Source organism: Metarhizium robertsii (assembly GCF_000187425.2).
Source record: "Metarhizium robertsii ARSEF 23 chromosome Unknown MAA_Scf_1, whole genome shotgun sequence".
NCBI lineage: Eukaryota > Fungi > Ascomycota > Sordariomycetes > Hypocreales > Clavicipitaceae > Metarhizium > Metarhizium robertsii.
In genome coordinates this window covers 2,618,395-2,645,188 of record NW_011942149.1, presented here as the reverse complement: position 1 = coordinate 2,645,188, position 26,794 = coordinate 2,618,395, and the positions used below count along the sequence as shown (strand labels likewise).

The following is a 26,794-nucleotide window of genomic DNA, read 5'->3' as shown; positions in this document are numbered from 1 at the left end:
TTTGAATCCCGCCAGCCGGGATACGCTTCTCGAAATTACAAGGCTTAACCGGTCTGTCGGTGACGCCGGTGGGACGCAGGCGACCCGGTATCATGGATAAAACGTCCTAAATTTGCGCACAGTCCAAGTGACGGGCCCTGAAAGCCACCGGACATGTTTTATTTCACTTCTTTTCCTTTCTTTTTGGCCGTCTTCTTAGTTTCCACGTATCTGAGACACTGGAGTAGGACGTGAAAGGGGGTGGATCTAAGGAGCTGATCCCTTGCGACTTGAAATTTTCCATCCAAGTTAGCTCCAGTGCCGCGGAGAGCTGGAGCTTTGTCTGTCGTTGACGAGCGTCCTTGTGACGTGGAGGCTGAGTTGCCTGGTTTTTACTGGACGGAACAGCGGGGGGATTAACCTCGTATCCAGGCATCTATGCAAAATGTCATATTAGTAGTTTGGTCGATTCTATAATTTGGATTGGGGCCAAGACCAGCTACTGGTTACTTTGCAACGAGGTCATGTCTAGATATAGAACGCGGGTTGCCATGATGGATGATGGAGTGAGTAGGGTGACGACGGAACACTGGTTGAAGGAGTACCAGCGCAGTGCATGCAGGAGGTGCTGCGGAGGTGCTTACTGATGGGGCGAATTACGATTGAACCCGCGTGCGAGCTCCATCCAATCGATTGATGCCTCTTTGTCTGACTTGAGAACCAAGCTCCAGCTTCAAGCCCGGGACCTCATCCATCAGCAGCTCCAGCACCGTCGGGCCAACCTCGCACGGCGCATCCATTGAGTTCTCCTATTCCGCGTGAAATCCCCCGATCATCAGGAAACAAACAAACAAACAAACACATAATGACTTTCCGAGCCTCTTTCCGCCGCGTGGCGCTCGCCCGTCCCTCGCCCGCCATCCGCAGCTTCCACACCACGCCCCGCGCCTTTGTCAAGGCCGGCGATGAACTGCCCGACTTTGATGGTCTCTTTGAGAACTCCCCCGGCAACAAGGTCAACTTGTCCGAGGAGTTCAAGTCGTCTAATGGGTACATTGTTGGCGTCCCTGGGGCCTTTACTGGTACCTGTTCGAGCTTACATGTTCCTTCGTATATCAACCACCCGAGGTTGAAGGAGGCAGGCCAGGTGTTTGTTGTTTCCGTCAACGACCCGTTTGTGTAAGAACTCTGCAGATTTTTCTTTTCAAATACATGTCCTTCATTGTCTTGTGGGAAACCGGGCTAATTGGGGTGGACACCAGTATGAAGGCTTGGGCTGAGCAGCTTGATCCTGCCGGGGAGACTGGCGTAAGTGTACAGTCGACGACGTCTTTGCACGGCAATACTGCTTTGGGGTAGCTGACTGGTTGTAGATTCGCTTCATTGCCGATCCCTCGGCGGAATTCACCAAGGCACTAGACATTGGGTTTGATGGCTCCGCAATCTTTGGAGGCGTGCGTAGCAAGCGCTATGCTTTAAAGATTGAGAATGGCAAAGTCTCCAAGACGTTTATTGAACCCGACGGCACTGGTGCTGACGGTATGTGTTATCCGACCCGGGGCTATGAGGGTGCTGTGGCACACGGTGCTGACTTTGTTGCAGTTTCTATGGCGGAAAAGGTTCTTGGCTAGGCTTGGGGCGTTTGTATGAGGCAGACGGAGGGGTTGGATCTTGGGACATGTTGGATAGAATTGGTCATTGTTTTGTTGTGGTCGGCAGTCGCCTTGGACTGGGACTTTATTGAAACAGGCTGGTATAACACGACGTCCGTAGGTAGTCTTGGTTGTCGGTGGGTGATAGACAACTCGCTTGGTGTGAACAAAATCAAGAGTGACTCTATTGCGTTGTTCCTTTCCTGTTTTTTTTTTTTTTTTTGCGTCTATTTTCTTCCTCCGCCTCCTCCACCTTCTTTCATTCTTACTTTATTATTTATTATTTTTTCTTCTTCTTAAATTTTGAGATTTATTCATTTATTTGACGTTGGGTAGTGCTTTCAGTCGACCTCTTTTTGACTTTGCTGCTTATCCTCCAGGGACTGTTGTGGTGTTCAGGGTAATCCAATGCGTGCATGTGGTGCTTGGTGCGTGCATGCATGACAATCAGCCCAATGAATCTGCAGCTTACCAAGTACGTGAGTCAGCTGGCCCCGAGATTAACCCGCCATTGTGTGACCTCTAACCAAATGCACCAAACACTGATGACTACTGACCACTCATGGCAGGTGGCGACGACGGACCAGTGACTAGTGACCACCCACTAGCGCCTACGGCAGGCATCCACGTCCCGGAGAGTCTTAAGTAGCGACAGGAGTCTTAACTCGCCGCCGTCATGGTTTAGGCCTCTGTTGATCAGATCTCCATCAAACCGTCTTCCCCGCTGCTCTGGTGCCCTTCCATCCGACTTCACCGACACACCCAACAAGCAGTCTACGCCAATATTCAATCCTGTCTTTGTCTCCGGGGGCATTTATACTCTTGCTGTAGACCCAAATCCCCAACTCCGTCTGCACGCCACATCGCCCTTGGCGTTGACCCTTGCCCACCAGACATCGACATCGGACACCATCCGCCATCTGCCATCTCTCTCCCACCGGAGCCCACCTGATCACACTTGAGCGCCCAAGAAGACATCAAGAGTTGTCAAACGTCCTTCATCCATCCCGGCGAAAGGCCCTGCGTTGCTATAGAACCGCCGTGCTTCGTTTCTGCTCGTCAACAACTCTCGTTTTCGACGAGCCTTTCCCCCCTCGTTTGCATATCGAGCCGCCACGATTCCTCCAACAACGAGGAAGCGAAAGGCTGCTGAGGCGACGACTCCTTCTCAAGACCGAGACAGAGACGCATCTACTCAAAAGAGACTCGCCACCTCAGCAGCCTCCCCCCCGGAAGCCCCGCCATCACCAGTCACCACCACTAGCGCTGGCATGGATTCTGAAGAGGAATACGTGTCAGGCATGTCTACTGACGGCGAGGGCATGCAAGAATATAGCGGAGATGAGATGTCTGCTGCCGATGGTGCGTTTGTCATCCGCCTCCCTTGTCGTTTAACCGCCAGTGCTTGTACTCCCCATCGGTTTTTTTTCTTTTTCTTTTTTCCATTCATCTAGTACGCAACGAGCAAACAGTTCTAACAAAAGTTTTCTCTCTTCAGATTTTGAAGATGATTTCGACGAACCCGATCCCGACTTTGGAATAACCTCCAAGGACATCACCAAGACGAAACAGCCGGCTCATGTCGTTTCGTTCAAAGTCCACAAGCCTTCCGACATTCAACATCAACAAGATGATGTGATTAATGAGGTGAATATGATTCTGGACATGCGCAAAGAAGATGCTGCCATTATGCTGCGATATTTCCGATGGAATAAAGAGCGTTTACTTGAAGATTACATGGACCGACCCGAGAAGGTCCTCGAAGCTGCGGGCTTAAGTAGCAATACAGCTGCCTTGCCAAAGCTGGAGGCGGTTCCTGGCTTCATGTGTGACATTTGCTGTGAAGACGAAGATGGTCTGCAGACTTTTGCAATGAAGTGTGGACATAGGTACTGCGTTGATTGTTACCGACAATACCTGACCCAGAAGATCAAGGGTGAAGGTGAGGCTGCTAGAATTCAGTGTCCCGCCGATGGCTGTGGTCGCATTCTCGACTCTCGATCGCTGGACTTGCTCGTCACGCCTGAGCTGACTGGTCGGTATCGCGAGTTACTAAACCGGACCTACGTCGAGGACAAGGACATTTTCAAATGGTGCCCAGCCCCCGACTGTCCGAATGTTGTTGAGTGCGGCATCAAGAGGAAGGATTTGGACAAGATTGTTCCCTCCGTGGAGTGCCTGTGCGGGTACAGATTCTGCTTTGGCTGTCCAAACGCCGATCACCAACCCGCACCTTGCGAGCTTGTCAAGAGGTGGCTGAAAAAATGTGCCGATGACTCAGAAACCGCAAATTGGATCTCGGCAAACACAAAGGAGTGTCCCAAATGCAGTTCAACGATTGAAAAGAACGGCGGATGCAACCACATGACATGTAGAAAGTGCAAATATGAGTTTTGTTGGATGTGCATGGGACTGTGGTCAGAGCATGGCACCAGCTGGTACAATTGCAACAGATACGAAGAGAAGAGCGGCTCAGAGGCGAGAGATGCGCAGGCCAAGTCAAGGACATCCTTGGAACGCTACTTGCACTACTACAACCGTTATGCCAACCATGAACAGTCTGCAAGGCTGGACAAGGACATTGCGCAGAAGACGGAGAAGAAAATGGTGCAGCTGCAAACTACGTCGGGTATGTCGTGGATTGAAGTACAGTACCTCAACTCTGCTTCGCAAGCTCTCCAAACTTGCCGACAGACGCTTAAGTGGACGTATGCCTTTGCATTCTACCTGGCCAGAAACAATCTGACGGAAATCTTTGAGGACAACCAAAAGGATTTGGAAATGGCTGTGGAGAACTTGTCTGAGATGTTTGAGAAGCCGATTGTGGAGCTATCTGATTCAAAGCTCAAGGTCGACATTATGGACAAGACATCATACTGCAACAAGCGTCGTGTCATTTTACTCGAGGACACTGCCGAGAACCTCGCAAAATGTAAAAACCCCTCACATTTTCTCACACGCCTATCAAATAAAACTTGCACAACTAACGCCAGTGTAGCAAAATGGACCTTCAACGCGGACCTTACCGCTCCCTCAGTCGCATCTGCTCGCCGCTAAGGAGACTAGGAGACGAATTTGGCAGAGAACGATGAATTCGGGCCTTCGCGCGACCGCGACCGCGCGCACTACGAAATACAATCATAGATTGCTTTGTTTCTTATTAACGACATCATGACTAGGAAGAACGCTGCATGCAAGCCGGGGGAGTGGCATACATAAGCTACACTACACTGCTTTACACTACAGCACTTTAAGGGCCTCAGGTTTTATTTTACTTTTTTTTATTTGTTTATTTATTTTTTGACCTGTGCTAGTCTTGGCATGGAACAGGCGTTGTTGGGAATTTTGTATTCTTCCCCCCCTCTCCCCCCCTCGCGTTGGGCCATTTTCGTTTTTTTATATCTTGACATGTCAGACCGACCACTCATACGCAAACGGGGCGTGTCTGAAAGGATGGACGAAGAGGATTTTAAGCATCCATAGGCGTGTTGGGCGCACGTGGTAGATACAAATACGGACTTTTATAAATTGATTCTGATCATCTTGAATTGCTGATCGGGTATTTGGAAACCAGATTTGAATCGGGTTTGTCGTGATAGGGGCCTAAATAATTCAGATATTGCCAGCTAACCATCAATGACCCTCGCATATCCTTGAGGACTTATTGCAATTATCGCTGGTTAAGACAAGGGAAAACAACGAGCATAATATCCGTCACATGTAAACAATTTTGGCAATGACATAAACCTGAATTTCCCCACCTCTACCGACTCATTATGACTAGTCCACAATTCTGTTATAATTCCTCTCATGCCTGGTATTTGTACTCAGTCCAAACGCCTTCCTTGTCACAATCAAGACAACCAATGTGGTACCGGCAATGCCTAAACGCCAACAAGTACTTCCGACAGGTTACCTGTTCCCTCCCTTGTCAACACAAACACAAAACAACAACGCCTGGAAATGCTCATACACGCTGAATATATACACATGAACAGAAAAAAAGTCTTTACCCGCCAGAGTTGAAGAAGAAACCGCCCATTGATACTTGCATCAGGAAAATGCAAATCGAGACAGATTCAAATTCCTTGGGCGCAGCTCAATCTCATCTTCATTCTCCCCATCGCTGTCGGGGACCATTTGATCTTCGCTTCCACATGATTTGTTCAGGGCTTCAACCTCTGTGACATCCACCTTGGGCAAGGGGACAAATGACGGGTTGACAGGCAAACCCTTAACGCTGTCCTTGGCCATGTTGGCTTTGGGTCTGGCTGGCTTAGGAGACGCCATCAAGTTGGTAGCTTGGGCGCCAAGTCTCTGCAAGGGGGTAAGCCGAGAAATAGTAGTCGACGGAGCGGTCGATGGAGTAGATGCCACGCTGAAAACCGACGATTGATGTGACATGGACGATGATGGTGTAGACGAGGGTCTGGATGAAAATGAGAAACGGCTCAAATTCGGCGCCCGAGATGGAGTCTTGAGCGCTTGCGCCTTTGACTTGGTGGACTTGGGCGGAGGCATCATACTGTTTGTAGGGCGCTCCAAGTCATCCGGGGTCTCTGACGGAACGGTGACCTCAGTGTCCTGGCTAGTGTTTTGGCTGTCATCCAGAGAGACCTGGCTTTCATCGGGGCAGGAGACCTGTGAATCGTCATTAAAGATAGCAATTGGCTTTCCCCGTTTGTTATACGGTTTCCATCCCTCAAAATCAGGCAGATCCCTAAGTGTTTCTTCAATGGAGTCATCTGAAAATAGATATGCATCGCTCTTCGCCCTAACCGGACTCCTCTTGGTTTTATGAAGAGGAAAGAACTTGCTCTTTTTGGGCGAGCCGTCCTCTTCGTCCCCCTCGTCACATAGACGTGCCTTCTTGACTGGTCTGACCTGAGGCTCCGAAAGTGGTGCTTTCAAAGGAGAAGCGAGAGAAGGGTCACTAGTTGTTGCTGTGGCTGGGCTGCTGGCGACCCGAGCAAGCATGTTGGAGATGGGCTCTGTTCGCCGTCGTTGAAGCCTAGGAGAAGTTCGAGTTGGAGCTGAACTTGTTCGTCTCGGAGTTGATGTGGCGCGTCCGGTAATTTCGCCTTGGTTATCAACATATGGTCGAGGCAAGGGAAACACCCGCGGGACCATCCCCCCTTCAGTAATTTGCGCAACTCGTTGAGGGTCGACAGAAAAGCAATTGGGGTCCATCTCGCCCATGGGTATGCGACTATGTCCTTTGAAGTATGATGTTATTGGCTTTCTCGGCGGCTGGGTTTGGGTCGCCGTTTGGGAATGTCTCCTCTTAGAAGGTGTTGTCGCGATGACGATGGGTGACTTTGTGATGGGGTTGACGTCACCCTTTGCAATGGCCCTTGCAAGTTCGGGTTCAACATAAGCACCAATAAATGGCATTTCGTCGGCTGTGCGAGTACCGTCCAATTCTGTCAGATGAACAAGCTCACTCTTCTTTGGACAAAACACCCATTGATGCAGAAATGTTAGTTCTGCTTGATAGAACTGAGTCAAATAGTTTTCTGATATGCGCTTTCCATCAAACTGCAGCAAGCGGACAGCTGCTTCGGGCGACTTTGACTTTCGTAACATGCGATAGGCAGTCTTTAGGCCGACGCCTGGCAGACCGTTGAGGTAATCACAGCCGCTCATGATGGCCATTCGTCTGAAGTCGGCGTCAGTCCAGCCGGTGAGAGATACCTCGCGACAAGCACAGAAATCACGCCGGTTGATCTCAATGCAGTTGCCATACTGATCCAGTTTCGTCAAAAGACGTTTGGCACCAAAGACGAGCAGGTCCGAATCGTCTGAAATAATGCCATTGACAAGGCCTTGGCGTTCCAGGTAGACAAGCTGGGCGTCTGCCTCATAGGGGGCGACCACGTATGGGATGCCCATTTGCTTCAGCTCTTGGATTAGCGTCGATGCCATTTCCGGGGTGACGTCGATGCATTTTTGGAACTCTTGAGCAGCCTGCGACGTCTTTCCAGCTTTCAAGAGGTCGTTTGCTAGCTTCTTCTTCTCCTCTCGCCTCTTGGCACGCGAATCCTCGGTAGCGGCCTTGCTTGGAAGAAAGTCGCCATCAAAGACCATGTACGGGGTGACTCCAAAATGCTGAAGCATTCGGACGCGGTGCATGGCCGCGTTTACATAGCTGAAGGCCGTGGTTAGTATTGAGGGAAGTTGCGAGCTCAATGGTGACTACAAACCGTTTGGTGGGCTTGCCTCGGCCGAGTTCGACGGCACATGAGTAGGCAGCTCGGTGAAGCCATCCATACGCGTCGACAGCAAGAGTGTCACCGCTGCACTTCTTGAGCTCCGTGGGCCGTTGTATGGACTTGAGCAGGGGTAGAAGCCCTGTGTTCAGGTTAGCTTTGGGAAAACGAGTCGCGTTCGTGTAGGTACATACCCGACACGCCCATAGTGAAGGCCAGGAGTTGGCATCAACAGAATATGCTGTAGCAGTATTACTCAGGCTGGCTAGTCAAGGCGTCGACAAGTGCGTAGGATGCCAGGAGAGGGACTGGAGAAGTCGATGTCGTAGCACGCCGTGATCAAGAAGGTGCTGCAGCAGCTCAACGCGTGAGATGCTGTTGTTAGATGTCGACGGTGATATGGGGCTGAGAAGGAGCCGAGAAGGAGCTGAGAAGAGGATCGCGGGTTGAAAGACGGGTCAGGTCAGACGACGCGATGGTGAAGGTGAGGCACGCAGAAACACGCCGGCAAGATGTAAGTTCGAAGCAGGAAAGGCGGCGAGGTGGAGCAGCAAGGTTTGAAGGTGGAAGTCAAGTGCAACGAAGAAGCAATGGACGTTGTTTGGCGAAGCTGAGTTGATGGACATTGCAGACATGGACACGACCAGGGGTCGGTCGGCAGGTGGTCAGGGTGGCCAGGGTGGTCAAGTACTCCGCAGCGGTTGCTGGCGGTTGCTGCACTACCGTCGCTGCGCCTGGCCCATTGAAGCGAATTCAATTATTTATTTATTTTCATGCGTCAAGTGCGTTGCTTTGCCGAGTACGGAGTGCATGCATGCTCAAGTACTTACTTACACACATAAACACACCGCCATACGTGGTGCACCATGTCAGCAGCTCGCCGAAACCTCGTCCATCCAAGACGGAGGATCAGCGGAGGGCTGAACGCGTGCCATACATAGCCTGGCTAAACGGCTCTGGTGTTTGCGTGAACGCGTTGATGGACGGCTCACCGGAACGAGCGTGGCCCCCGGCGCGGGTTCGCGATACTGGGGCTCCCGGTCAACGCATGTCTGGTGCAGCATCGTCTGGTCTGCTGCGTAAATAAATGTCTGGTGGTACTAGTACGTACTAGTTAGCAGCCCCGTTCTCCGTATGTACATGTACATGTACACAGGAACTTGTGGCGGCTCCCGTGGCTTAAAGCGGTTAGTTCCCGCGCCGCCCATCTTGAACATTCGTCTCAGAGCTTCTTCAGGTCCTCGTGGTGAGCGTGTCTGCTGCTTCCTTGGCCTCCGAGTGGCGAGGCTCAAACCCGTGTCTTTCATGAAACATGTCATTTTACAGGACCCATGAAAGACAAATTCCTCCAACATGCCCTGAATCTGGAGTTGGAAAATATGTCACGTCCGTGGACAGCCCACAACCGGCTCTTCTGAGTGGTGGATGGTTGGTGGGGGCGTCGGCTGCCACAAGATCGGATTAGCGTTTGTATGTCACCGAAAATATTGACTTTTTTTTTTTCGGCGTCTCCATTACCGAGACACCATTCTATCTCGACAGGTCTGCCGCAGCAACTCGTTCATCCAGTATGCCCAGCTCATTACAAAAGACGCGCAAGCACATCGCCAAGAAGCGAAATGGTGAAGTCAATGCCTTGCATGCAAAGTCTAGGGACTCGCTGCGACTGCACAAGGCCGGCGTGCGTGACCAGAGACTAGAGAAGCTTGCCGCTGCAAGAAGCAAAAAGGAGCAACCTATTGGTACGATTAGCATTTTCAAGGGTAATTTCATCTGAAAACAAACACTAACCGAATTTTCTATTTTTTTGTCCTTCCAGTTGATCGAGTGAATTTCTTTCGGGAAAGTCTCGCCGAGAAGGATAACCAGTCTCTCGATATCGAGACGGTACAATCTTTTATCAAGAGGTGGGCTCAAACTCATTCCTCTCTTGATGCCGCGTGTAATTTCTGACCAAATATGAGTAGATTCATTCATCAATATGACGAGGAATATGATGGCCTCAAAAAGGCTCGTCGTCCAGGCAGGCCTGCTACCGCCCGAGAAGATTTACTCAAGCTCAAGATTGCCGCATTAGAGAAAGAGTACCAGACTGGATTTGGTAGGTTTGCAGTTTACTGCTGTTTTTTGTCTTGACAAGGCGTGCATACTGATAACATGCAGTGATTCCGAATGTCATGTCTGCCGAGCACGCAAAGAACTTGGGGAAGTGGGAAGGATCGTGGGCATACCTGTCCACTCTGCCTTGGATCAGGGTGTCGAGTTCTGGCCAGGTCAGATCTGCCGAGTTTCCCTCAAAAGGCATCAACTGAGGCAGCCAATGCGATCAAGCAGTTTGAAAGAGTAAAATGATTAATGGCTGGCTCAACAGAGTTACAGCGGCCTCTCTTCTTGACTCGCCCAATACGAGCCAGGTGGCCAGTAGTATCGATAAGGACGTCTATTGATGGAGGCCCTCTTTGTTTTGGAGTAGAGGAAAAAGAGCTCTGATTTGGAGGCAGGTTGTTGAGCTATGAGCAAAGCTCATGCATCCACGTCAGCCATGATGTGACGGTAGCGACAGGCCAGCGAAAAGGCGAGTCTCTCGATAAGAGAGACCTCGTTGCCAGCGCCTGCAGGCGTTTGGAGGAGTTTAAATTACACCTGAGCAAAAGTATTTTCGGATTTGGTGCCGGCCATGAATGGACGGACTGTTGGCCTTTGGCCATTATTCTCAAAGAGCGCATGATTTTATGAGTATAATAATGCATAAAATATAAACACAGAGACAATGATTCACGCTATCTACTCCCCCACCTCACTATTGTCATCAATTCACAGTTGTATTTTCATTGTCGAAGCATTTCTCACCCTTGGGAGACGTTGTCGGTCACGTGCAGCGCCAAATGGGACCCCTGGCGCCAAGCTCTGTCCCCATAATAGCGCCAGCAGCTAAAATTTCCGAGCTCTTTTGGCATCACACGTCAACACTTCCACTCGGAGCAAACTTCCATCCTTCTCTTCTTGCCTGCCTGCTTCCCACCCAAGCCCATCATCCACAATAGCCGCCACAATGCTGTCTCTTCGAAGCTTTGCGCGATCCGCCCCCCGGGCCATGACCCGTATCGCCAGTGCTTCCTTGCGCTCTGGCGTAGCCCGTCCCAGCATGCTCGCCAAATCCTCAGCTATCAGCGCTTTGCGACCTGCTCGCGCGGCCACCTTCTCGACGACTGTCGGGCGCCGTGCCGCCGACGGTGAGACTGATGACGAGCTGTCTGCTAAGCTGGAAAGCGAGATTCAGATCGAGGAGGATATGAAGGCACAGGAGCAGCAGCCCGCGAGCATCAAGGACTTTTTGGACAACAGCCCCTTCGAGCTGATTGACACTCCGGGCCAGGAAGTCGTGAAGCTGGTTCGCTCATTCGGCAACGAGAAGTACGTTACTGCCCCGTCGCACCAATCAAATCAACCTCAGCCATTGCAAGAAAACTAACCCGCCTCCAGAATCACCGTTAGCTTCTCCATTGCCGACATCACCAACTACGACCCCTACGCCGAGGACGCCGCCCTCGAGGACGAGGAGTTCGATGAATCGGCCCAAACCTCCGGCAAGCAGTCCAACAATGCGGCCGAGGAAACAGACGACATGGACGAGCTCGACGAGGAGGCCGCCGCCCCCATCAACCTCTCCATCGTTGTCGAGAAGCCTGGCAAGACCGCTGGCGCTCTCAACATCGACGCTACCGCCCAGGACGGCAACATTGTCGTCGAGAACATGTTCTTCTACGAGGACGCCAAGGTCGCCAAGGTGGAGAGCCCCGAGTCCGCGCAGAAGCGCGCAGACGTGTACCCCGGCCCGCCCTTCGGCAGCCTCGACGAGGATCTGCAGGTCCTAATGGAGCGATTCCTCGAGGAGAGGGGCATCACGCAGGCAATGGCCGTGTTTGTGCCCGACTACGTCGACGTCAAGGAGCAGAGGGAATACCTGCGGTGGCTGAGCAACGTCAAGGGCTTTGTCGACGCTTAATCCAATCCCATTGAAGCAAGCTCGTGTAATTCTAAAGGCGGAACCAGGTTCCGCCAAGACCAAAAGAAAAAAGAGGCGGGTGAAAAAAAAAAGCTGGAATGGGTTCAATTTCGGCCATGTCTTGCCATCTTGCCTGGGTATCCTGCAGTTGAAAAAAAAGGGGGGGGAGGGGATACCGGAGCCATTTACCTCACTCATGTTGTATTATTAGCAGCGTATGTAACCTGCGTGTATAAGGATGGAAAAGATCCAGAAAAATTAGCGGACTCATCATGAATACACAAAGTCTAATGTCGTATACAGTCTTCATCTCCTGGTTTCTGAAATGATGGGTTTTGCATGCCATCAAGTAAGCCCGATACGTCACGGTCAGATTGACACAACTCATCACCGCGAGCCTCAGAAAAAAACAGACCACTCAACTAGGACCTGCAATTCTATAATACGTCCGCTAGAGAACTAGTCCCGTACACCACCCCGTTTCATCTAAAACCAAATCAATACCCTTCATGAATGACTCCGTAAATAAGCAGCTAATAAAGCACAGATAACAGCACCGCCTGGTGGCCATCTCGCCAAACCAAAATGAGGGTATACTCTGCGGTTGCGTCCCTGGCCCCCCTCCACCTTCTCCTTCTCCTTCTCCTTCCCCTTTCCCAAAACATAAATATCCCATAATCCTATGCAGTTGTGTATATATGATTGTGCACCAGGCAAAAATCCATTTGTTCATCATTTGCTTCTTCGCGCTACAAGATACCCTCCATGGACCAGTCGCCCTGTTGCGCTCGCTCTAGCACCTGTTTACCCTTGTCGGTCAAGTCGGGCTTGCCTCCGTTGCCGACGACGTGTTCAAAAAAGACGGGCTGCCAGGTCTCCTTGTTCTTTTCGCGCTCGCGGGCCTTTTCGCGCTGCTTTTCCTCGAGCTCGACCTTGAGATCGGTGGCTTTGGAGAATTGTTTGGCGTGGATGGCTTTGGTCACGCCACCCCAGAGAGTGAGAGACTCGTTGGGGAGCTGCTGGTCTTCTGGGGGGAGGATTTTGGAGGCGACGTGGAGGGGGGCAATGTCTATGATTGTGTATTGGTGCTCTGGGGATACAGATTTCTGCGGCCTTGTAGTTAGAGACTTGTATGAGAGGAAGAGAGAGAGAGAGATAGATAGAGAGAGAGCGTGTGTACTGTGCTAGATGAGAGGTGGGGAAGAGAAGCTTACCATTGGCTTGGGACCAAGCGAGAAAACGACCTTTTCTCGCCATGGACCACTCAGACGAATAAGAATGTCCTCGTCGGGAACATCTTGCACGCGGGTCTTGGTGTCGTTTTCGGGATCATACCGGAAAACAACACCATCGATCTTGTTGGTGGTTCGGCCGAGCCAGCCTTCCTCGACGTAGTGGAGGATACACTTGAGCTTGGTCTCGGGACATGTGATGTAAGCCATTTCACTGACGGAAACACTGAGAGCTCCCCGCAGGAGACCGCCAAGATGTGCAGCCGGGTGCGTGAGCTGGTACGTCTCGCCACCATGCTTGTCCAACGTGATGAAGATGCCCATGTTGTGCTCTCCCGGAAGCACCTTGACCGAGGTGCCCGTGAACTTGGCACTGATTTGATCAAAGCCTCGGGCTGTGAGGCCCTTCTCCGGGCAGGTAATATGGAAGGCGCTCACGGGCGGGTGGTGAGAAGTCTGTTCGGTGAGGTATGAAATCCGAATCGGCTTCTTGTCCGGCGTCGAGGCCCCGTGCTTGGGAACGGAGAGGGAAACGGTGGATTCATTCTTGTCGCTCTTGGGGGGAACCTTCAAGCTACGCAAGGATCCTTTCTCTGACCCGGACACGCACCCATTGAGCTCGGCCGTCTCGATCCTCGGGGCATTATCTTCCGTTTCCCAGTTACACTGTGCAAAAAGCCATCTGTTAGCAAAACCAACGTTCTTGGGGTCCTCCGACTTCCCCTCACAAGCCCACATGCATTTTGCCCGTAGCGGTGTAACCTACTCTGAAGAATTCTCCCAAGCAGGAATTGTATGGTTTGCAAGGTTTGCCCTTGGCATATTTCAAGTCTTTGGTCAGCCAGAAGCGGATGACTTCCAGCATGCGGTCGAGGGGTTCCTCCGAGGTTCCAATGGCTATAAAGGCATTGGGGGCATCGAGGTAGGTCCAGTACTCGAGATTCGGTGTCGGCTCCAAAAGCTGCGAGGGCAGGGAAAATCGAACAGAGGCAAGGTCGGAAACGCCTATAAATCTATGAAGAGGTAGTATGTTAGCAAGCCTGGCCCTTTTTTTTACACTACTCCGCTGCCTTGAAAAGGGCAAAGGAAGAAGCTCCGGGCTGGGGCCGGTATGCCGAACTCGATGGTGGAAGTGAAACGGCGTAGCGCCGCCGGTGAGGCTTCGCCGAGAGCCCGCCCGGTCGACGCAGAGGTGTTCTTACTTTTTAAGAATACCCAAAAATGTTCGCAGCTTGGAGCCTTCGGTCTGCGGTTCGTCGGGCGCGTCGGTCGCCGGCGATGATGTCGCAGAGGGGGCTGTCGATGACGACATGACGATAGGCTGTGTCGGACGGTAGATGGCGGACGGTTTGCGATGCAGGGCCAACAGCGGAATGCGAGGAATATCCAGCAAGCTAGTGGGTGGCGGACCGCGGTCGACGGGGAGTAGTATATGTTGCTGTGCGTAAATGCAGATATCAGGCTGTTCGCAGAAACAAGAAGAAAAAGACTGCAGCAAAAAGTGACGAGTAGATTTATCAAAGGCCTGGCGGTGCTGACGAGCCGAGGAAACTAAAACACGGTTGAGCCCCTCCACTGGAAGACGATCTCTAGTCTCAAGGTCAAGTCTGGTCTGGTGCTCTGACGTCCGGACTGTGGGGCGCAGCACGAGGCACGGAGGCGTTGCGTGGCGGGACGGCAGCTGGGTGCCGGCGGTTGGCCGGTTCTAATGCTCCAAAGCCGGTGACTCGAGCCAGGCGCTGGGGGGGCGTTGGGGGCGCAGGAGCACTGAGGCGAGAGACGACAGGGCGCTGGTCCGGGCAAGCAGGCTGCATGTGCTGGCTGGGAGGCTTCAAACCCGAGCACTTGAGACGGCACCTGGGACCAGTGCTGAAGCAGGCGCCGAGGCCACACTGGAGGCGAGGCGGGATCAGGCGGGATCAGGCGGGATGCCACAGGGGGCCAGGACAGCAGCCGGAAACGAAAAGGTCAAGGTCAAGGTGTCAAGTCGCGGCGACCGCTTTGATCGTACCAGGCAGCGCGAAAGGGCAATTCGAACAAGGGAGATAAAGAGGTGGAGGATCGAACCGGCTCGTGCGATGCGCCAGAGCCTCTCTGACCAAGGGGACAATGGGCCTTTAAAAGAAATGCCCAGGCAATGATAATAAATACTTGACAAAACTGGAGAGTTGCGAGACCGGTTGACTAGCCGCAACGCCGCCACCTCATCTCATCTTGCCCCCGTGGCGCCGATTCTAAGGAGCCAATCGTCGGCGCACATGGGCAGATGCCTTGGCCCTCAATCCGTGTACTTTGATTGCCTGGGAACTGGTTCTGTTCCTGCTCCTGCTCCTGCTCCTGCTCCATGAAGACCCTGCCTATCTGATGTCCAGAGTGTAGAGCATTCAGAAAAACGCCCAATTTTTGCCCCTTGACCGAAATTGTCCGTCAGGATGAAGGCTTGTTCGAGTTTGAAATGCGTTGCAAGTACTCCGTACCCCGTAGTTACTCAGTAAATGCAGGGTGGAGCTATGCAAGTACTTAAGTACATATCCGAGTTGCAGATGTCGGTTTATGAGTACCGCTCTCACAGTCGTTGAATATCAAGTGCCATCTCGCAGTGAATCGAATTGACAGCGGTCCACGAGCAGCCCTCAAAGTACTGGCCATTGCCGAGTTCTAGAAGCTTGCATCGTCAAGTCGCATTTCTCGACGTCCTCATCCTCTCTGACAGGCTACTCAAGGAGCCCATCATTGATACACATGAACCACCACGCTCTCAAGGGCCTGGCGCCGATCGGACCTCAGAGTGGTGCTAGGTCACCAGGTCACCACTGATCGGACAAACGAATGCCATGCGCCAGTTACTCGGTACTTGGATGCCTGGCGATGCCTAGGGGCACAAAAGCACACATGCACTCGGCGGCAACATGGAGCATTTGGCCGTAGGCAAGTATACTCAAAGTTGCAGAAGATGCTGTTATACAGCGTGGCATGCAGGTACTTCAGATCCCGAGCTTGAGAAGGGAGATGCATTCGTCGGCCTGTGCTGTACTTGGTTGCACGAATTCTAGTTGTGATGGCATGTACGGAGTATTCTCAAGATAGTGGATGAGACTTCACATTGGTTGTTTGCCCGCAGCAACCGCAAGTCAACACTTCAAGTCGTGAGAGCGCTCCCAAGCCAGGTTTTGTCTCCAGACCGAATTTTATGCATGAAAATATGCTGCGCCATCCCACGCGCAAAGGTTCGGATTTCCGGAAGCAAGACGTTTCCTTGGCCGCAGCGTCACACTCTTGGCACACGACGTGTTTGGTCGAGAGGGCAATGTACATCTGTACTTATGTACAGATGTGCAGGTGGATGTGCAACATGTGCAAACAGTCTGGTTGAGCCAAGTGCAGCTGCATCACACACACACACACACCACATGCCACTTGTGCACAGCCAGCTTCAAGAACCCCACCATGTGGGAGCTTCCCGCGCATAATAGCTTGAACCCGCGACTGACCGGACCATCCTGTCGCAACCTCCTGCCATCACCTTTCACTCTTCACTCCAGAGCTCGTACAAACTATGCTTTCGCTTCTACCGAAACGAGAGCCACCATCCAATCAACATGTCCAGCTTTTTGCGCAGCAAGCAGGCCGGCATACAGAATGATTTGTCCGCGAGCATCCGCCCAGAGTTGTTCATGCCGGATGAACAGGCTCGCTACGGCATAAACAGCCAGATTGGGTGCGTTGGCATATTCATCCATGCCACTTCCGGCCGTCTTCTCCAGACTCCGAGTCCCATTCTCCCTTTCTGCCGGGAAATTCTGCTGACTCCCTGTCGTCCAATTGTTGCAGATGCCTCGGATATGATCCTGTGCAGTCACTTCTCGCCATCGGCACCAAGGAGAGCAGGTTCGGCCCGGGCAAGATATACGTCTTTGGCCAACGGCGAGTCCAAAAGATCCTGCAGCCTCCTCGTGCGACCTCTTTCCATTCTGTGCAGTTCAGTGCCAACAGACTGGTGAGTCTGGACAGCAAGAATGAACTCGGGGTCTGGGACTTGGACACGGGCGCTCGAGTCGCCGCCCAAGTCATTGCTGGCACTGCCGTCGCCTTGATCACCGATCCCATGCTGGACTGGGCCTTTATTGGCTTGCAAAACGGCGATATTCTGGCATATGACCTTGACAGAAGAACCATGACTAGATCTTTCAGACTCCCCAACTTTTGGCACCAAAAAGACCCTGCTGCTGCGAGGGCGGCCACCCTGGTATGCCTGTCAATGCATCCTCGAGATGTGGGCAAATTGATGATCGGTTACTCCCACGGCGCCGTCATCTACTCATTCAAACAAAACAAACCCATCAACTTTCTAGAGTACACGCTCCCTGCTGGTGCTCCAGGCGGAAATGGCGTGGGAGTAGACACCATGCGCCGGCCTCGACTGACACACGCGGTTTGGCACCCTTCTGGCACATTTGTCGCTACAGCACATGAGGACGGTAGCTTGGTCCTGTGGGATTACAGAGAACAAAGAGTCATCACGGCCAGAAATCTAAAGGACACGGGCGTTGAGAAGCCCGTGCCCAATTCGGCTGCTCCATCCTCCTCTGGGCGATATACCAAGATTGCGTGGTGCTGCAAGGAAAACTGTGATGATACTGGACTGCTCATTGCTGGTGGCGAATCTCCTGATACTTCTCCTAGGAACCTCACATTTATTGAACTAGGTATAACGCCCATGTATGCAACGTCATCATGGCAGGTCCTCGCGGATTACTTTAAGGGGAAGCGGCAAATTTCTCTATCACTACCACCCGGTGCACAGGCAGTGGACTTTCTCCTCATTCCTCGTTCATCTCCTCATTTCGCTGGAGCTCAGGACCCCATCGCCATTATGGCTCTTGTGTCATCTGGAGAGCTCATCACTATGAGCTTCCCATCAGGATATCAAATCAGCCCAACGAACCAACTCCACCCATCCGCCTTCTTCGTCCACCCTTTCGTAACAAAGGTCAATGTGTCGAGCTTGGAGCGTCCGCGATGGTTGACTATGGAGGAGAAACGAGACCAAGGTGAACTGTTGGTTACGGGCGGTGCCAAGGGACCAAGACCGAAGAAGCGGTTTGAGGAGAGAACAATTATTCAAGCGGCACATGGGGATAGCACTATCCATATTTGGGACTCTGGTCATGCGGATGAAATTGAGAACGACCGTCAACTGCAGATTGATGTCGCTCGCTCTTTAGACCGGTACGATGATATCGACATTACCGCAATGAACATGTCTAGTGCCACAGGCGAATTTGCAGTTGGTACACGTACAGGCGAGGCTATTGTTTACAGATGGGGAGGGAATCGGTTCTACGGACGTGACAACCCAAAGCAACTCGACCCTAATCCAAAGGGGCTTACCGATATCAGTTCTCGCGCCGAGCCTACTTTGAAGGAGGGACTTCAGCCGTCCATTCTGTACGAAATGATGCAAGGGCCAATTACCGCTATTCAAGTATCCAATGTAGGATTTGTGGCTGTCGGGTCGGAATTAGGCTTCTTGACACTCATAGATCTCCGCGGCCCTCAGATCTTTTATCAGGCGCCTATGACAGATTTTGCCAAGCGAGAGAAGAGAAGCTCTTTCTTCAAACGCGACCATCATCACCAGGCAAGAGACGAGCCGCAGAAAGAATGGCCTGTCGTCATTGAGTTCGGAGTCATGACGTTGGACGAGGATAAATATTCAAGTATATGCTGCTTCGTCGGAACCAATCTGGGCAAGGTGATTACGTTCAAGTTACTTCCCGCCGCCGGCGGTGCCTACACAGCTCAACTAGCTGGTGTCGTGGCCTTTGATGGACCCATAGTTTCATTATCTCCTATAAATGCCCAGACAGGCAAACCAGCTTTGGCAAGTGCTGCTACTGTTGGCTCCTTGAGAGAGGGCAAGCGAGTGGATGGTGCTCTGGTAGCCGGTAAGCAGAATAAGTCTTCTCAGCGCCCGAGATATAACTGACACGATATGCAGTAACACAAAAGGAGGTCAGGGTCTTCAGACCTGCTAATTCAAAAGGCGCATCCCGAGACTTTGATGATGTTGTTTGTCATGCGGCTTCTGTTGCGGAACTCGAGCTCCAAGGCTTCGCCGTTGTGGCCTTCTTTGACGACCAAACGGCACGTGCATACTCTATTCCAGGACTAAAGGACCTCGGCCAGGCACAACTCTCCATGATTGACCCAACCAAGCCAGCGTTTGTAGCACAAACGGGCGATGTATTTGGCTGGACAGGCCCCAGCGAAATGACCGTGATCCATGTCTGGGGCACTGGAAAGCCACTCCAGCAATCACCAGATACCTTGATCAACCCGGAGCTGCAATGCCCTCCACGGCCAACAATTTCCAACATGCAATGGATCTCTGGCACGCAGTATGTTTCGCCCTTGGATCTGGACCTTCTTGTGGGCGGGCCAGACAGACCACCAAGCAAGAGAATGCAGGACGCCGCGGCGGCGGAGCGACGTGCTGGCGCAGGCGGACTAGCAAGCCAAGAGAGCTGGGGGGCGTATCTGACCCGTCAGGTGAATGAGCGGACAGAAAGGTTGGGTGTTGTGAATGAAGGCATGGACTCGCTGCAGCAGCAGAGTCAGGGGTGGGCAGATGATGTTACCAAGTTTGTGAATCAACAAAAGCGGAATTTGGTCATGGGCAGCATTAAGAGTAAATTCTTTTGAGTGCGCAGCCATGCGTAGGTAGGTTATGGATTATGGCGTTGTTGGCTAGAAGTATACCGAGATGTGTGTAATTCTCTAGAAATGACATGATTTTGCGTCGTCTCATGTACAACCGTGGTGCCTTGGCGAGGGAAATATATCATGTAGCTTATGTAAAATGAGTATATACTTGCCTTCAACCTGAGTACATTCAGATGGTTGTTACTGTTGCTTCAGGGAAGCATTGCATGAAAGGGTACAGTAGTGGTGGTGTTCTAAGGGTGTCGATTGTCAAGAGTGGCATGTAGCATTTGTGCAATTTGACCACAATTTTTTGCACGTCTCGGTATTTGGGATCAAGGATGCACCAGACGCCATTCGTTGACGAAGACGCACTGCTCAAAAAGGACAAAGGTGGTCGAGTCTCGAAAATGACAGATTCTCACGATGGAAAGCGATGTCTTCAGCACGGTAAGAGGCTGACGAGGATCGTGACGGAACACCAGACACGTCCGAGTGCCAATGTCCAAAGTGGGAAAACCTGGGGTCAACCTGAAAGTGACGTATGTGTGTACATTTCTCAGCAGAGGAAGAGGGTCGCCGACGTCCAAAGTGGCTGCGCACAGCCGAGATTGTAACCATCGATTTCCAGTGGAGAAGGAGGGGAAATGCGAGGGTTCTCGGCGGGACAGACAAACCGCACGATTGAGATGGAGGAAAAGAGCAACATGCCCATTCCCGCGACATGGAGATCGCTGAATAGGGTGGTTTGCGCGTCGGGCAACAGCTTCTCGCCACTTTGGTGATCGGAAAGTTTTGCACCCAATCGGGTATTATACCTGGACGTGCATGGATGGATGGGAACATGTGGGAGCAGAAAGCGCCCCACTGCTCGGGTCGATTGATGTGATGTCATTCTCGTGCACAACTTCTTCGCGAGGGCGTTGGTGGCCCAGACCCCGGATCCTCGTCGATGCGAGCCACGATATAATCTGGGGTCATCGGGAAACCGACCCGTTCGAGGGGGGTTCCTGGCGCGCTTGAAATGTTTTGATGAGGAATCCGTTCGAGAGAAACGCTGGTATCGCTGCGCCGCCGTTTCTGTCGATCAAGGATTAATCCGTACTGTTGGCGTTGGTTCTGCTCCCGCCGGCACTGCATGATTTATCACACAGGCAACAAGGCCTTGCCTCTCAGGGACAACATGGAAATCCTACAAAAAGGCGACGTGGATCGGCATGGGAATGTGCAATAAAAAAGCTGGCTGCCGCCATCTTACGTCACTCAACCCTACAGGTGGCCATGCGGGACATGCTTAATCTCATCAAGGGCGATAAGGAAAAGGCAAAGAGCGAGGGGGGGGAGAAACTGCGGATATGTGGCTTGCCTCATTTCTCGGCAGGTGGCTTGTTCCAGGAATGATTTCTCCGACTGGTTCAGCAGTGGTTTGTCGTAGGAATACCTGCTCTGACCTACCAAGGCCACAAGTAACCATTTGCCCACCTGGTGGTATAGAGTGACCTAGGGACACGCCATCCTTGGTGCTCCCCATCTCTGTACACTATGATAAGACTACAGCAAGCATATAGCCAAAGACATAGGAGCCTTAATATTGTGGGTTCCCATAGCAGCTTAATGCGAATAGCCTGGTCGCTATTTAAGCTTTTTAAGAGTGAATTGATTAGTATCCAGAAAACGCGGAAAGTTCTGCTGTGTTGTGAACGTTAAAATGGGGTGACAGGATCGTAGCCTAAACAGGGGCTAGAAGGAGTATTCGGTCCAGGATCGCAGCTAACGGGCGACGGAGACAACCAATTCTCGATGGCCTGAGGAATCTTGATGGCCGTTCTACTCCCACTGTAAGCTTGTCTGCAATCTAGGGAGTGCTTCAGTTCCAATGCCATGGCGCTCCTAAGATCTTCGCAAAGTGGCACGGATTGATTACTGAGGTGGAACGGTGGTGCTCCGTGAGCTTTCATGTTGCTGATAGACCGACACAACCTCCGCCATAGCCTGCTTCGCCGGACAAAATGTGCCGAATAGATAATCAGCAAAAAGATGGAATTGCAGGGAGAGTCTTGTTATATCCGAGACTAATCGAGGCATCGAGATGCGCAACAAAATGTCAGACCAGTCATATTGCAGATCCAGGTACCGTCAATGTAGAGGCACTTTGAGGGTGCTGACATGGCGGGAATTGCACGGTCGAGGGCACATGCGCACTAGGTAGGTTGGCTCCGCGTGTCGAAGGTGATGGTGATGGCCAAGTGGTTCCAGGACGCTTGATCGCCGCCTGATGAGGTGCAAATGGTTTCGTTCGGCTGTTTGGTTGGTTTGGTGCCCGCCCCTCGATCCGTTGACCCCTTGGCTGCGGAGCGGAGAAGAGTGGCCGGAGCAAAGTGTCCGGACCATTTCCTCCGGGCATCTTATTTATTCATTACCAGCCAGGACAACTTGGAGGATCACCACCCCCATCTTTGCGCCACAGCTAGACAAAAGAGCACACTCGGTAGATGAACTTGGCCTTGGGCTTGAGTGCTTGGATCCAGAGGGTCCGCAAGGGGTATTCGGAAGCTTTGATTGCTTAGTTTGAAAACCAGTGGTATTATTTGCGCTTCGAGTACTCTGCACGACGAAGTTAGTCGTCAGATATTCCTCTAAGAAGCACACCAGGCTTGCGCGCCCATGTGGCTGGTTTCCTGGAGGGATTCCCAGGGAGGGGCGGGGGACCCGAAAGTCTGGGGCAGGGTGCAGGGATGTGCTGTGGGCGTGTGTTGTTTTCTCGGTAGGACGATTAATACTCCGTAGTGTCGTATGTGAAGTACTCCGTACAATGAATAAAAACCTGCTTAATTGCTCTTGGCCATGGAAGCCCAGTGGGCAACTTTAGAAGACGGTGTGGTCTGCATCAAGGACCACCGAGGAAGATGGACCAAGGGTCTTCTGATCGTCGACCTGAAAGCGGAAGCACGAAGCAGGCCAAGTGGAGGGGAGCAGCGATATGCATCTTCGTCCAGGATGACATGATTGTCTGAGCTCCGGTAACTGAACCTTTCCGACGTAATGTTTATGCTGATGCTTGAACGCCCAATATTGAATATGGCAGATTGCGTTAATGTGAGCAGAGCAGCAGGAAAAATTCAATGTTCCCTTGTGAAAATGGACACATGTGCAAACCACAAAGAGAAGGAGCGGGCTGTAGCCAGTACCAGACAGATCAGGGAAAAGGCAGGAGGCCCATAGACGGGGACGGAAATTTTGCGGCATTTGATGGGAACTTACACTCCGTACTAGCGAATTAAAAGAAACAAAACTACTTTATGTTGTATATCCTTGTACCTATAACCCTGGGACTCTCGAAAGTAGACTTAGTGTACTGTCACTCTTGACGCCTGATCTTCGTCACAGAAGAGCCCTGTTGGACACAGCAAAACAGGAAAAGCATGGCCAAAGTGCATTCCTGATGCGCCCAGCATCTCGATCAAGATATCAGGCCGTCCACGACACGTTTCCTACCTTGGCACTCGAGCTGCGCATCGCCAGCTGCACGTTGATCGTTGGTCCAAGGAGTTATCAGGCAGCACGTCCCCCTTCCCCATTGGATTGCCATCCCAAGGGACGGGGTACATGTACTCCGTACCCCGTACCGGCTAATATGGCCTTTTGCGTGCCAACTTGGCTATCCTCCGCCTCCGACAGTTTTTAACTTCAACCCTTCCGCGACTTTTGATGGACTGCAGGAGAAGCGATGCCTGTGACGGCTCACAAAACTCACTAGCGGATACGGATAAGGCGGACCGCCTGAAGCTCGCTGAAAGAGGATTAGCCGTCATATGGAGGGCAAAGAAACCAGTCGACATCGGGAGCGAAAGAGGGAAAAAGGGAAAGTGCAATTGTACTTCAAAGCGGAGCCCGAAAGATGCAGAAAGTTGGCATTGGCAAGGTACAGATATACAAATGGGCCCACCTGAGCTATTTGTGCACGCTAGCAAGCCACCTGGCTTGCGCCAAGTTTGCGTCAGGCTTGCATCAGAGGTGGGCATGCCTTGAGATCGATCTCCTCACTCAATTCTCGATCATAGGAGCTTCGATTCCCCATGGATCGAAACAGACATGCCTCCATGCCCGCCCAGCCATATGCCATCGCCGAAACAAGCCCATCGCACCGGAACGACGTCAGTGCAAATGCCCATGCCAATTGCAATGCCATGGTGCCATAGCAGCGGCAGCGGCAGCGGCAGCGGCAACGGCAGTGGCGGAGGGAGAGAGTGCGGTTTGTATAAGAACTTGGCCCTCCTCTTGGCACGTCACCATGTCGGTTTTCGTCCTCCCCTTTGGATGATTTGCTATTCCAACACAGTCCGGTGAATCTTATTTTTCTTACCAAGTGCTCCTACAACTTCTGGAACGCCCATCCTCCTACACTATTGTCCACCCGAGACTAGCCAGAGCTATCTAGAGTTCATACCGCGCAAGCTATCTGAGCTCCAACAAGTCAAGTTCGACCAAAACAGCATCGTGTCGTCAGTCGATCGACCGTCCCTACCCGCTTCCCCCTCGTTCTTTCTTTTCCCCTCATTGAAATCGGTCCAGAAGCTACACCGAAAGAGGCACAGTTCGCTGTATAGTTCTTGCTCAGTCTGAGGACTCGCGCTCGCTTCTCCGACAGGCGCCACCCAACGCAAAGCTAAAGCTTCCAGAGTGCCTTCGCCGAAACGCCACCAAGCCATCTCTACGAAAACAAAGGCGAGGCCAAGGTAGAACCCGAGGTCAGACGAAGCAGCCTGTCGTTTTGTGCTGTTTCTTTTTTACGACATTGGCCGCCTTTTAAAATTTACGCCGTCTGCGATTGACATTGGTGGCAGAGTGTATTGCTACCAATTTCTCGACTTGAAACAGTCTTCTGCAACGCTAAATCCCGATTTCAGATCTGTCCACCACCTCAAATATAGCATAAGACGCCTCTTTTCCCCCGGTGTGTTGTTTACAAGCCGCCAAACCTTGTAATCACAACGCCGTGTGCAGTCAATACTGGTCACTGTGCCAATATTGCGCCCATAACTTCTATATAAAGGACCATCACAAACCCTAAAAAGAGAGAAACCTCCGGGCCTCCACATCATATTCAACATGCCCAGAAAATCGATAGACGCGGGAAAGTCAAACGGATCTACAATGAATGATACTGTACCTCGCAAGGTACGTCACGGCTTTTGCAAAGCACCGTCCTCGAAACAAAACTAGTGCCTGGTCTTTGCATTAAAAGTACATGCATCAACTAACATATTGTGTAGACAGAACGTTCCCATGAGGAGAATCAAGAACGTGCTTATATTGCCGCTTCGAGGAGAGCAGACAGAAGCATAGAGGCTCGAGTCCAGTCGGCTCGCCAGGCAAGCGAAATTCACAAGAAGCGCACTGGAAAGGGCTTCAAAATCACTGAGGATATCGTCATGAATGAAGAAATGTATGAAGAGGAAGATGATGATATGCCACGCTCTCTTCACCTTCTCACTGCACACATGGCGACGCAGTCTCCCCAAATGAACTCCAGATTGGAGAGCTATCTCGCAAACAAGGTGGCGTTTTCCCATGCACTCGCCCAATCTAACATGGCTTGGCGAAATCATGGTGTCAATCGGGCATTTGCGGAGTCCTTTCCTAACGCCTTTTCGCTGCATCCACCGAATATCTCTCAGCCTCCAAATGGCTCAGAGCATGTCAACCTGCCCAACCAAGGCATCCACCAACATCCTGAGTGCTATTCTCCTCCACAGGCCTATTCTCCACCGGCCTACTCTCCTACAAACTACTCACCTGCACCCTTCTCTCCAGGCCTGCCAGCTTCGATGCCTCCGACAGCACCGGCAACTGGATCAGTTTCGCTGGCACAGTCTACGCATCCCTTTGTACCATCTTTCCCATACCAGCCTGCAAGAAATGACAACAGGAGACGTTCGCGAACGTCTACATCACCAAACAGAAAACGGCGATATGCACACACCAAATCACCGCCCGCACTGGGAAGACAGGCAAAGTTGTCGCCCCCGGCAACGCCAACCCCAGCAACTACTCCAAGTCTAGACAGTACTTTGACCGCGGATACGCCCAGTGATTCATTTGAACCAATCACTACCCCTGGAGACGCATCTGCATTTACAACAATGTTGCCTGCAGAGGCGCGTATGATCTTGGAGGGCGTTGGTGCTGATGATGTTTTGTGCCAGACGCTGGCTGGCCAGGACCTGTTCAACGGTCAAGGCGACTTTACGCAGCCATGGATGGACCCGTCAGTTGTATATGATTCATCCAGCATGCCGCGTGTCCCTTCGATGAACGGGGTAGATCCTGGATTGGTACCAAATCTGTATGGGAATGGCGCCACCGACTCGATGGCGTCTAAGTGTGCCATGTCTTCACCTACTGACGAGGAGTCGTGGAACGTATTCATCAACGAAAACATTTGGACCGCCGATCAAAATCAGTAATTCTTATGAGACATCAGTATGATGCATTCTGGGTTTGTGGGCGTTTACGACATAATCACTACATCTTGATACCCGGTTTTCTTCCAACTGATTGAAAGGAATCATAGCTATGGCGTTTGAAAAGTTCGGGGAGTTTGGCATTTGATAGCGGCATGTTACGTGTCGATGAAGATGTGTTGAAGCGCTTAAAAACATGACTTTTTTCGTCTTTTGGAGTTGGTTTGTGCAGCGGTTCATGGGCTTTGTGTAGCCTTTAATGCTAGAAAACACCAATTTGGGATCAATTGCAATATGCTAATTGACTGTTCTTGGGAAAACATGGGTCAAGAGCACTGCCAACTCCCTCACTTTATAATTGACAGCCGCCGCAATATCAATCTCCTCGCGCAATTTGGATGCTCTACACAATATAGCATATAGTAGGCGCAGCAGCCCGGCTTATAGTAGCCTTATCTTTAACCCACCAGACGGTCTTGTTGTTACCGGCTCTTCCTCTCTCTAATTAGCTGTGGGGAATTCTGGTTTAACTGTATGCTCATTCTGA

The 26,794-nt window shown here is 51.7% G+C and overlaps 8 protein-coding genes across 8 annotated transcripts; 6 read left to right on the top strand and 2 right to left on the bottom strand.

Moving 5' to 3' along the window:
* Window positions 1-844: 844 nt before the first annotated feature.
* Window positions 845-1,610, top strand: MAA_04614 (Thioredoxin-like fold protein; the record flags this gene model as incomplete). Its single annotated transcript, XM_007822710.1, has 4 exons — window positions 845-1,158; window positions 1,242-1,287; window positions 1,353-1,518; window positions 1,582-1,610. 4 exons carry the CDS (start codon window positions 845-847, stop codon window positions 1,608-1,610), a joined length of 555 nt encoding a protein of 184 aa, XP_007820901.1.
* A 1,292-nt stretch (window positions 1,611-2,902) lies between these two features.
* On the top strand, window positions 2,903-4,688 carry MAA_04615 (ring-5; the record flags this gene model as incomplete). The annotated part of the gene is made up of 2 exons (XM_007822711.1): window positions 2,903-2,993; window positions 3,130-4,688. The coding sequence occupies 2 exons, from the start codon at window positions 2,903-2,905 to the stop codon at window positions 4,686-4,688; spliced, it is 1,650 nt and encodes a 549-aa protein (XP_007820902.1).
* Window positions 4,689-5,684: 996 nt separating this feature from the next.
* On the bottom strand, window positions 5,685-8,047 carry MAA_04616 (nuclease-like protein; the record flags this gene model as incomplete). The annotated part of the gene is made up of 3 exons (XM_007822712.1): window positions 5,685-7,779; window positions 7,835-7,982; window positions 8,035-8,047. 3 exons carry the CDS (start codon window positions 8,045-8,047, stop codon window positions 5,685-5,687), a joined length of 2,256 nt encoding a protein of 751 aa, XP_007820903.1.
* A 1,363-nt stretch (window positions 8,048-9,410) lies between these two features.
* On the top strand, window positions 9,411-10,152 carry MAA_04617 (uncharacterized protein; the record flags this gene model as incomplete). Its single annotated transcript, XM_007822713.1, has 4 exons — window positions 9,411-9,603; window positions 9,660-9,747; window positions 9,808-9,941; window positions 10,004-10,152. 4 exons carry the CDS (start codon window positions 9,411-9,413, stop codon window positions 10,150-10,152), a joined length of 564 nt encoding a protein of 187 aa, XP_007820904.1.
* A 740-nt stretch (window positions 10,153-10,892) lies between these two features.
* MAA_04618 (regulatory protein SUAPRGA1) lies at window positions 10,893-11,846 on the top strand (the record flags this gene model as incomplete). Its single annotated transcript, XM_007822714.1, has 2 exons — window positions 10,893-11,254; window positions 11,324-11,846. 2 exons carry the CDS (start codon window positions 10,893-10,895, stop codon window positions 11,844-11,846), a joined length of 885 nt encoding a protein of 294 aa, XP_007820905.1.
* Window positions 11,847-12,595: 749 nt separating this feature from the next.
* Window positions 12,596-14,390, bottom strand: MAA_04619 (uncharacterized protein; the record flags this gene model as incomplete). The annotated part of the gene is made up of 4 exons (XM_007822715.1): window positions 12,596-12,952; window positions 13,061-13,795; window positions 13,845-14,091; window positions 14,281-14,390. The coding sequence occupies 4 exons, from the start codon at window positions 14,388-14,390 to the stop codon at window positions 12,596-12,598; spliced, it is 1,449 nt and encodes a 482-aa protein (XP_007820906.1).
* Window positions 14,391-16,677: 2,287 nt separating this feature from the next.
* On the top strand, window positions 16,678-19,783 carry MAA_04620 (WD40 repeat 2; the record flags this gene model as incomplete). Its single annotated transcript, XM_007822716.1, has 3 exons — window positions 16,678-16,796; window positions 16,910-19,026; window positions 19,080-19,783. The coding sequence occupies 3 exons, from the start codon at window positions 16,678-16,680 to the stop codon at window positions 19,781-19,783; spliced, it is 2,940 nt and encodes a 979-aa protein (XP_007820907.1).
* A 5,109-nt stretch (window positions 19,784-24,892) lies between these two features.
* On the top strand, window positions 24,893-26,250 carry MAA_04621 (uncharacterized protein; the record flags this gene model as incomplete). The annotated part of the gene is made up of 2 exons (XM_007822717.2): window positions 24,893-24,961; window positions 25,057-26,250. 2 exons carry the CDS (start codon window positions 24,893-24,895, stop codon window positions 26,248-26,250), a joined length of 1,263 nt encoding a protein of 420 aa, XP_007820908.2.
* Between the last annotated feature and the right edge of the window lie 544 nt (window positions 26,251-26,794).